At 53.5% G+C, this 10,659-nt stretch overlaps 2 protein-coding genes across 3 annotated transcripts in view; one reads left to right on the top strand and one right to left on the bottom strand.

Moving 5' to 3' along the window:
- Nucleotides 1-4,840, bottom strand: part of UBQLN4 (ubiquilin 4) — a 13,469-nt gene extending 8,629 nt beyond the window's left edge. The window contains exons 1-4 of the mRNA XM_007457914.1: nucleotides 4,733-4,840; nucleotides 3,060-3,211; nucleotides 2,508-2,671; nucleotides 1,613-1,875 (exon numbers count right to left, since the gene is read on the bottom strand). Of these exons, the coding sequence (XP_007457976.1) occupies nucleotides 1,613-1,875; nucleotides 2,508-2,671; nucleotides 3,060-3,211; nucleotides 4,733-4,840 (687 nt within the window). The remainder of the gene's footprint in view (nucleotides 1-1,612; nucleotides 1,876-2,507; nucleotides 2,672-3,059; nucleotides 3,212-4,732) is intronic.
- Nucleotides 4,841-5,746: 906 nt separating this feature from the next.
- Nucleotides 5,747-9,338, top strand: LAMTOR2 (late endosomal/lysosomal adaptor, MAPK and MTOR activator 2). Of its 2 annotated transcripts, XM_007457912.1 has the most exons (4): nucleotides 5,747-6,023; nucleotides 6,319-6,481; nucleotides 8,816-8,905; nucleotides 9,142-9,338. In XM_007457912.1, the coding sequence occupies exons 1-4, from the start codon at nucleotides 5,956-5,958 to the stop codon at nucleotides 9,196-9,198; spliced, it is 378 nt and encodes a 125-aa protein (XP_007457974.1). In that variant the 5' UTR covers nucleotides 5,747-5,955; the 3' UTR covers nucleotides 9,199-9,338. The 2 variants fall into 2 exon arrangements, with proteins under 2 accessions (XP_007457974.1, XP_007457975.1); XM_007457913.1 differs by lacking the exon at nucleotides 8,816-8,905 and having other exon boundaries at nucleotides 5,793-6,023.
- Nucleotides 9,339-10,659: the final 1,321 nt, after the last annotated feature.

Here is a 10,659-nt window from a genome sequence, read left to right as displayed (position 1 = left end):
GGAAAGAGAGAGAATGGCCCTGGAACCAGGGGATCACCAAGCTTGGAAAAGAGTGGGCCTTGATGAGGAGGTCTGCATCAGGACCAGGGTCCAGGACCTAGGAACTGACCCATAGTGGCAGGGAGTAGGGTGAACTGGACTTCCTCTACCGTCACCTTGGCTCTAACCCTGTCTCCCTATGGGTATTCTGGTTGACTTCTGGGGGTACAATGATCCCAGATGGGGTGAGGGCAGCAGCTTCCCTCCCTCAGGTTCAGAGGATCCCCAGAAGTGTCAGGGAGCACAAGGAAGTTGAATAAGAAAGGACATGAGAAAGAAGAAGAAGCAAAAGAGAAAATTAACATCTACTGAGCAGTTACGACATACAGGCACTGGGCTAAGTACTTTACAGAATTCAAATCATTTAATACCCACCATAACCATCCTGTGTAGGTATTTCTGTCCCTGTTTAGCAGATGAGAAAATAGGCTCAGAGACTCACTGCCTGGGACACATAGCCAGTTAGTGGTGGAGACAGGGTTCAAGGCCAGATTGGTCTGTCTGACCGAGACCAGACTATGGCTTCTGGTAAATGACAAGTTGGGGAGGGAAAGGATTCAAGCTGGGACAATGCTACCAACACCTTCTAGATCTCACCCCAGGTCTTTAGCCTCACTGAATCTTGAGAAACAGGATGGGGACTTTCTCTTGGGAACCAATGGCTCACTTTCAATAAGGAGGGGGTGACCTATGTCAGCTCTAGGAGACAGCAGTATATAACAGATAAAATGAGCATAGCTGCTTCTTGTTCCCATCCAACTTGCAATGCCTTCCCTGTCCTTCTTCCCAAGTTTGCTCCACACTTGCCTCTTCTAAGACACTTTTATGTCTATGATAAGATTCTGATCTCTTATCCCACAATTCATTCATTTAATAAGTACTTATTGAGTGACTACTATATACCAGGCACTGTTCTAGACAGTGAACAAAACACTTGCAAATCCTTGCCCTTCTGGAACTTATCTTCTGGTGAGTCTAGCACTAGTGTCCACAGCTCTGCTGAGATCGTCTATCCTCGTCCCATCCCCTGGTGGATGGCCACGAGATGAAGCTCCCAAAGACCAACACCAAACCACCTCCTCTGGGTCTCCCTTACCCACCAGGCCCTGTCCAGACACAATGCTCCCCAATCCTCCTATTATCTTTCATTCCCAGGCCTTGGTACTTGCTGCCCCTCAGCCCTAAATACTCTTATCTTTTTCTTCCTCTGGTTCATTCTTCCTCTTTTGGGTCTCTGCTTGGGTGACACTTCCTTTAGGGCCTCCTCTGAGCCCCAGGTAGGATCAGGAGCCCTTCTGTGTGCTTCTAGGGGATACTGTGACTATCTCTATAATAGCATTGGCCACATTTTATTATAACAGCCTGCTTACTTGTCCCACTTCCCTTGGAGACCAGAAGTTCCTGGAAAGCTAGGCCTATGTCTTTTCATCACTGTATCCCCAGGGCTCAAAACATGGCTGCTGAATGAATGAATGAATGAACAAGTCAAGGTAGGACAAGGTGGGAAAAGGCCAGGCAGGGCACAGCTGGGCACCAGGTGCCCTCCACAATCCCAACCTTCTCTCAGACCCACCTGTCTCATGAGCTCAGGGTTGTTGAGCATGTGGCTGATCTCGGGGTTCCGCTCCATCAGCTGCTGCATCTGGGGGTTGGCCATGATCATGTGGCGCATCAGGTCGGGGTTAGACATCATGTCCTGGACCAGGGGGTTCTCCATGATCTGCGACAGCATCTCAGGATTGGACATCAGCTGCCTCTGCATCTGCTGCTGCAGCTCCATGAAGTTGGCAGAGCCCAGGCCCAGGCTACCCAGGCCCAGGATGCCCCCAAAGCCAGCTGGGGGGAGGGGGCAGGGTCACAGTCTGTCACAAGACTCTTCCCCTACCTGGCCAGAGCCACTGAAGTCAAGTCTCCAGGATGGGCCCCTTCTGCTTCTCACATCTCCCTTTTCCAATCATTTCCACAGCCCCAGCCCTGATCCACTGCTGGCAAAGAGATGTGAGCCTACTAGACTGAGACCTCTTTGATGGCCAAGGCTGACAGGCAGGCACAATACTGAGCACAGAGAAGGTAACCAGTGATGGCCTACTGAATGAGCAAATAAATATTCCCCAACTGGCTACTGTTGGACCCACCTTTTTCCCAAACTCCAATATCTTTACCCAGGGTTCCCCACATCCCCAGCCCCATTTCTCCCCTCACTCTTAACATTTTGCCATGCTCTCCTCTTCTGGGAAGCCCTCACAAACTGGTTTCTTCCCCCTCTTGGCTCAAGTACCAATGTCTGGACCCCTATGTCCAGGGGTCCCCAATCCCCATCAAATCAGGAGCAGGGACCATATTTTCCCCTCTTCTTGGCTCTCCCACACTCCACAGCCCAAAACAGGACAGTGCCTTCCACCCTAAAGGCTTACAGAGTATGGATCCAGTGGCACTGGGAGGTCCCTCCCCAGTCCCTGGGGAGGTACCCCCCCCACTGCTCCTTCGGCTACCACTGCCAGTATCCGAAGTGGCACTGCCAGAAGTGGAGGGCTGGGCAGAAGTGGCGGGTGAAGCAGGCGTGGTGGAGGGCGCTGAGGCTGGGTCTGGAGTGGAAGGGGAAGAAGCAGTGGCAGTAGCCGGATCTTGAACCCTGAGGACAGAAAGAAAAATCCTAGTTGAAGTGAACACAAAAGGGAAGACAATGATTTCTATGTTTGCTGTGCCGGTACAGCCCTAACCCAAGCCACCTCCTAAGCAACCTTGAAGCTGGGGCAGGGTGATGCTGGGGGCAGTCAGTAAATCAGACAGAGGAAGAGAGGAGCGAGTATCCTCTATCTTCAGGGTATTCAGGGAGAGGTAAATCAGGTTCCCTTCCCCTGCAGATGAGATCACAGGGCTTCCTGGCAATCCATCCAAGAGCCACCTTCCTGGGCCTTGGCATAGGCTTTAGATGTACAGTTGAACAATGGGTGAGAAAGTATCAGATGGGGAAAAAAATGCCCAATCCGAAGCTGAACCTGCTCCTCTCCTGAACTTACTTCTGAGGGGTCTTGATGACCAGATGGACAGTGAGCCCATCCTTGATCCCATGCTGGTTCAGTGTGTCCCCATCCTTGAGGATCTTGCCTGCGAAGATCAGGACCAGCTGATCCTGCTGAGCCTTAAATCTCCTGGAGATTTCCTCTTTGAACTGTGATCAAGAGGCAAAGGTCACTGTGGAGGCTGCCTGGGCTCCTCCAACCAGGGACCCTGCCTCTTCTTCAAAGCTTCTGCATTCCCTTGCCCCCATCTCTAGTCGTGGGAAGTCCTTTCAGCAGTCCTGACTGCATCCCTCCAGCTGCAATAAGCAGCTCCTTTCTTAACCAAGGAGGTGGACCAGTGAGAAGCTCCTCTCAGCTCTACCCCAGGGTCTCCCACCCTAGAAAGCCCTTGCTTCTATCTGCCACTCCTTCTTCAGTCCATCCACCCAGTTCCCTGTGAGCATACTACCTGGGCAGTTCTCTCCATCCCAACTCCTTCAACAGCCTTGGGCCCAGGCCCTATCTCCCTTCAGCCTTCTCTTTCCTCTCTTTATTCCCAGTGTTCTTGTAACAACTACAACAAATAGATCCCATTTATAACAGCACTAACTATTCACTACTTAAGAGTCTAAGTCCCATGAGATACATGTTAATTATTATCTCCGTTTTAAAGATGAGAAAACTGAGGATCAGAACAGTTAGGTAACTTGCTCTGGGCACACTGGAACTCAGGTCTTGACATCAAATCCCAGGCTCTTAACCAAACACATGGGGCCACTCAATTAGGGCTGATTTCAAATTCAGCTTTGCAGGCAAAAATTATTTAAATTCTGGAATGTAGTCATTTTATAAGGTGGGGGGAGGGGCAATGACGGCACTAAAGGCTGGCTTGGGGAGAGTTAGACTTCCCAAATCTATCAGCAACATCCTTATCAACCCAACCAAATCAAACCCACACTCTAAGTAAAAAGAGTGCACTTGTTAAGCAAAGGCAGCTTCCAGATCCCTCCCTTCCAACCAGACGCCTATCTTAAGCCCCGCCTCTGTGAAATTCTGGAGCAGCCACAGAGGGGTGGTGAACACAGGCAATATTCCCTCATTCACTCATTCGACACATTTTTATTGAGCACCTACTGCACACTGTGTAAATCCCAGAGGGGCTGAGAATCAAATGTAACCACCTTGATTGGAAAGAGTAGGAAACATCCGGGCAGAGGGAAATCCTACCCCCTGGCCGGGCGTGAGAATGCTGGGCGTTCTCTGAGGCGCACAGTAGGAGCCCGGAGCTCTCCCCCAACCTGCGCCTCCCGCCCGCTCAGCTCCTTACTCGGCCCCCACTCTGACTCGGCGCCTCGAACCCCGACCAGTAACTGGGGCGAATACTCCCCTCAAACCCAGGGTCCTTCCCCCTTCCCTGTGCAAGGTGTCCTCTTCGCACTCTCCACCACGCCCCCAGCCCAGGCCACAAGGCAAATCCCCGGCCTCCCTTCCCCAACACGCGCCACGCTCCCCCAGAGCACCCCCGCAGGACGCCCCGTACCCTCCTGCCCTTCCCTTCCGCTCCTCCGAGTGCGTGCTGGGCCCCCGCCCTCCTCTCCCCGGCCCTCCCGTACGCCCCACCGTCTCAGAGCCACCCCCCTCTTCGCAGACCCCTCCTCCGCGCTCACCCCCACCCCCGCCACCCGTACTACCTCTTTGACCGAGGCTCGATCGCAGATCACAATTTCCTCCTTGTCCTTGGGGGTCTTGACGGTGACCCGAATGGGGGGCCTCGTCTCGGCCCCGCTCGGCTCCGCCATGCCGCTGCCGCCACCCGGCCGCCCGCCAGCCCGCCCCGGCTCCTCCTTCTCCCCGCCCGGCCGGCCGTCCGGGCTCGGCTCCAGCGCCTCCAACACTCCCCTCTCCCCTCCCCTTCCCAAGGTTTCACCGCCCCCTCCGGACCAGCCTCAGCCACAGCGCCCCGGGCGGACCGGGGGGGCCACTGCAGCGGGGTCCGCCCAGGACTGAGCCCGGGGTCCGGCAGCTTGGACAGGGCCTTGCTGGGCTGCGGCCCCCGAGGGGTTCGGGGCGGAGGCGGGGCGTGTCCGTCACTGCGGGACGAGGGCCGAACTAGCCCGCCCGAGCCGAGTTGAAGTCCACCCGGGCCCAAAGCTGCCCCCGCCCCTCCGCGGGTTAAGTCCCGCTCCAGGACAAAGGACTTTCTGTGTCGCCGCTTTATCTCCGTTCCCTGTGATAACTGGTCTTTCTCGGGAAGCCCAAATTCTTTCTAGGCCTGAGACCTCTCCCGACTTTGAAGTTGAATTTTCCCACTTCTGGAGGTCCACCTAAAACCTTGTCTCTAGGATTGACTTTATTCCCCTGAGAGTAGTGGCCTGCCCTAAGTCTGTTAAGTACAGTTCTAGAGACCTGAATTTTGCCTGCGAGGCCCTTCGGAGCCCTGGTTTCCTCAATAGTATCTGTCGCCTCATCTCACAGAACTGTGCATAGTGTAGAAATTTACTTTGAAAAGTAACCAAAGGTGTGCCCGACAAATATAGGGATTTTATTTTCTTTTAACTACTGAATCGTGAATTGTGCAGCGGATATGACTCTTCTCTGCCCGAGGGGGTTAAATGTCCTTCCAGTACTGCCTCTGTCCTTTTTCTCCCGCTCTTTTCCCCCATAACCGCGTGGTCGCACTGGAAAAGCGAACTGTAGTTCCCAGGGTGCCTCGCGAAATCGCAAAGAACTACAATTCCCAGGGCACTCGGCGGTGGGGCGGGGTTGAGTCAGAACCACAAAGCCAGGCTAGAAAACTACAACTCCCAGGGCGTTCCGGAGCAGGGCAGCTGGACTACGGGAAGCGGCAGGCGGAGGGCAGCAGTAGGAAACTCGGGGATCTGGGTGCAAAAGCCCAGGGTTAGGAGCCGCAGGCATGCTGCGTCCCAAGGCTTTGACTCAGGTGCTAAGCCAGGCCAACACTGGAGGCGTCCAGAGCACCCTGTGAGTGAGGACCGAGAACCCGAGTGGCGAGCACTGGCGTGGGGCAGCGCGCGACTCTCCGAGGGAGGGGTGGGGAAGGGAGGAGGTGGCAGAGGGGGCAGCAGCTAGGTGAACCGGCCGGAGGGCCCCTCTCGAAAAGAGAAACCGACGTACTGGGTGCTCGGGGCATGTTGTAGCACACACTCAGCCCAGACGCTTGCTTTCTAGAAGGGCCAGTGGCGGGAGTTAGGATGGGAGCCCAGGCGTTTGACTCCCCGTCCTGAGCACGTTGATATCCCTCCTGATCCTTCGCCAGGCTGCTGAATAACGAGGGATCTCTGTTGGCCTACTCCGGTTACGGGGATACGGACGCCCGGGTCACCGCTGCCATCGCCAGTAACATCTGGGCGGCCTACGACCGGAACGGCAACCAAGCGTTTAATGAAGACAATCTCAAATTCATCCTCATGGACTGCATGGTATGGAGAAGGGAGCCACTTCCTCTTTCTCTAAGGGCATCCCCAAGGGGCGACCTGGACCCCATCCTGAATGGTTGGAGGGGCAGGGACAGGATCTCTGGAAGATTACTAAGAGTCGGTCTGCAGCAGCATTTATAATAGGCAGGACCCTATGCATCAAGTGGTGATGAGAAAGGAGTCCTGGACCTGAGGTCTGGCTGGGGTTCTGGTCTCAGCCAGCCACTTATCATTTGTGGAACCTTGGGTAAGTCACTTAACCTCTCTGAGCTTTCTTACCACACCTCCAAGGTGAAAACAATAATCCCCATCACCACACCATGCACACAGGGTTGTTGTGATCAAATGAAAGGGTGGATATAAACTGTAGAGTGATATGCAGACACAAAGTGTTGTCATCCGAGAGTCACAGACTCAGAAGCATGGCAGAGTCTCCAGACCCTAGTCCAGTCCTTTCAGTTTTCAGAGAAATGCGATGCAGTACAGAAAGGGGAAGTGGCCATTAGACTGTGAACTTCTTGGAAACAGAAGCTGTCTCATTCACCTTTCTATCTGTTCAGTCAACAAATTTTTAGATCCCTGCAGTGTTCTCAGGACTGGGGGAAAAGTAGCAAACAAGACAGACAAAAACTACAGCCCTAATGCAGCTTACAGTCTTACATATGCCTTAAATTAAGTAAAATATGTATGTTCATAAAATAAGTTCGTAAATATGTTTTGTAACATATGTATGTAAGTGTAAAAAGTAGTATGTTAGGTATTGAAAATGCTGTGGAGAAAAAGCAAAAAGGAAGTGAGATAGGATGTTTGTGTCAAGGACTGTCTCACTGAAAAGGTGACATCTCATCAAAGATCTAAAAGATGTAAAGGAAGTTGGTAAGCCATGTGGCTCTCTGGGTTAAGAACATTTCTTTTTTTAAAAAAAATTTATTTATTTATTTTTGGCTGCATTGGATCTTCGTTGCTGCGCACGGGCTTTCTCTAGTTGCAGTGAGAGGGGGCTACTCTTTGTTGAGGTGCACAGGCTTCTCATTGCGGTGGCTTCTCTTGTTGCGGAGCACAGGCTCTAGGCACTCAGGCTTCAGTAGTTGTGGCTCGGGGGCTTTAGAGCGCAGGCTCAGTAGCTGTGGCTCGTGGGCTTAGTTGCTCCGCAGCATGTGGGATCTTCCTGGACCAGGGCTCAAACCTGTGTCCCCTGCATTGGCAGGTGGATTCTTAACAACTGCGCCACCATGGAAGTCCAAGAACATTTCTGATAGAGAGAACAGTAAGTGCAAACGCCCTGAGGCAGAATGATGCCTGGTTAGAGATCAACGAAGTTGAAGTGGCTGGAGTAGCATGAGAATGGGAGAGGTTAGTAGATGAGGTACCCAGAGAGGCAGGGGGTGCAGCACCTGGTTCCAAGCACACAGTGGTTGCTTAGTGAAAGTTTGCTGAATCAAATTGAAAAAGCCCCAAGAGTGAACTCTCCAGGAAGGATTTCCACTGTAACTCAGCCACCTACCTCTTCCTCACTCCCTCCTTAACCAAGGATACAAGTTCCACTGATGATGCCTAGGGTGCCTACCCTAGAGCTGGTGCTATAAGGGCGATAGCTTTCAAATGTTCTGACCACAAGCCAGCCATAAGAAATATATTTTAAGTCAGAGTCCAGTAAAACGAAAGTTTCATGAAACAGTACTTTCCTTACTATATGCACATACCTCATTTCTCTTCTCTTTTTTGGCCGCGCCGCACAGCTTGCGGGATCTTAGTTCCCTGACCAGGAATTGAACCTGGGCTCCAGCAGTGATGGCGCCGAGTCCTAACCACTGGACCACGGAATTCCTCTTCTTCTTCTTTTAATGCTGATCCACTTCTTAATTGATCTGGGGTCAGTTAACCCTGGGGCCAAACCTACAGTCTGAAAAACATTACGTTGGGAAGTGAGGAGAAGTATAAGTTGGGTTACTGCTCTCCCCTTACCATAATGATCATAACTGTATAATAAGCCATAATAATAACATCACCCATCTGGACAGCCCTTTGCAGAGACAAAACTCCTTCCTGTGTATTAGCATCTTCACCAACTGGAGTGAGGTACGGGTTACAGAAAGAGTAACCGAGCTTCTGGGAGATTGAGTTTCCCAGGGCAACTTGGTTAGTAGGTGGCTGTGCTGAGGCTGGAATGGCCTCAGAACTTCACGTCCAGGTCTGTGGCCAAAGTCCCCCAGCAGAAGCTCCTGCTGTGCCCAGGACATGGAAGGAAGATACAGTCTCTCTCAAGAAGAGCCCATGGGGAAAGAGGGGCCAAGGGTACAAGCAGAACATCACATCCCCTGATATCACCCCCACCAGGAGGGCCGTGTAGCCATCACTCGAGTGGCCAACCTTCTACTGTGCATGTATGCCAAGGAGACTGTTGGCTTCGGAATGCTCAAGGCCAAGGTGTGTATGTGCCCATCCCTGTAAAACCCTGGGCCCAGCCTTCATGCTGCATCATTGTGTCCACTCCCATCCCCACCACCTTCCCGGAGTCATTCTTGTTTCACCCAATCCATGTCTGGTGCGGGCTAACACTGGAGGCTGGGGGCTGGGGGCTCGGCATTAGGAGTAGACCTGAATTTAAGATCCCTCCAGTGGCAGGCCTTTTGTAGGACTGGTTTCTCCTCCCTTTCTCGCAGGCCCAGGCCTTGGTGCAGTATCTGGAGGAGCCTCTCACCCAAGTAGCAGCATCGTAATCGGTGTTGGTGGAAGCAGGGGTACAGAAAAGAGAGATGACCTTTTGGAGGGGCAGGGCCCCCTGGGGAAGCCTTCCTGGATGTGGAGGGTTGGGGGGACTTTGTTCTTCCCAAGAATAAACTTCAACTCCTGTCTTGTGTCTTGGCTGCTTTCTTGGATGGGGGGAATCAGAGGAGATAGGAAGGAGCAGGGATTGCTTATAAGGTTCTTCATGTTTTGCAAGTGAGGGGCTTCCCACTCACTCCTTCTCCACGACCTCCAACACCAAAAGGTTATTGGCAGTGATGCCTCAGGTCCCTTGGCCTCTCCAGTGGTGTGACCTCACCTGGCTGCTGGAAGAATCTTACCCACCTGTTGGCAAAACCTTGGGAGTGGGCTTCCTTGGTGGCGCAATGGTTGAGAGTCCGCCTGCCGATGCAGGGGACAAGGGTTCGTGTCCCGGTCCGGGAAGATCCCACATGTGGCGGAGCGGCTGGGCCCGTGAGCCACGGCTCCTAAGCCTGCGCGTCTGGAGCCTGCGCTCCGCAATGGGAGGGGCCACAACACTGAGAGGCCCGCGTGCCGGGGGCGGGGGAGGAAACCTTGGGAGTGAGCTGAGAGGAACAACGGGCTGGTGGGGGTCATGTTGGACAGAGAGAGAACAGGGCGTGGGAGTTCAGTGTCCTTCAGTCCTGAAGTCCCTTGGGGGACACCTTTTCTACTCTTGGTTGGGAGGGTGCCCCCTAGCGGCCTACAAGGGCCACCCCTTCCCTCTTCTCCAGGCATTCACAAGCTCACACAGACCTTCTCCAGATCAGGAAGCCCTTTGCAGACAGGAGGGCTTCGCTCTGAAGCCTCAGGTCCTGGGGAAGGAGTAGAAAAAATCCAGAGATCCTGTCCCTGCACTCAGACCCCTCACCTCATCTGCTGTTTCTGCCCCAGGTCTCCCCCTATCCAGTGTCCTTAGAACAAGGCTGGACGGGGAGCTACCAGCCCCTTTCCTAGTGCTGTAGGAAGGGACCCATCCCAGTCAAGCAGGTAGGTTGCAAGTTCCAGCTTCACCCAGGATGAGAAACTGCCCATCCCAGGCCCTGGGCTGTCAGGGAGCGGCAGAAGTTGCTATATCTATATCTAAGATGCACCTCCCAGAGCTCTGCACTGCAGCAGGGTGACCCCAGCCCCTCCTCACGACAGCCCTTCCTCTTGTGCCCCCAGTTACCCCTCACCACAGGCTCTGCGGAAAAGCGGGAGGCCGAGTAGCTTACTGCTCCCCAAGGGACTATTTCTCACTCACTGGTGGCTGGGCCCCCCATGGCCACAGGTCCCAGGAACCTAGCAACGCGAATTCTGTCCTCTCAGCTGGTTCTGTGAAGGTCCTGTCCCTGTCCTAGCTGCCCACATTGTCATTCCCTTGAGCCTGCTCGCCTGCTTGCAGGAGCCCAGGCTGAGAGCAGACACCCAACCTGTCTAACCTGTCTGAC

This window comes from Lipotes vexillifer, unplaced genomic scaffold (assembly GCF_000442215.2).
Source record: "Lipotes vexillifer unplaced genomic scaffold, Lipotes_vexillifer_v1.1 scaffold238, whole genome shotgun sequence".
NCBI classification, from domain to species: domain Eukaryota; kingdom Metazoa; phylum Chordata; class Mammalia; order Artiodactyla; family Lipotidae; genus Lipotes; species Lipotes vexillifer.
This window is presented reverse-complemented; position numbering and strand designations above follow the sequence as displayed.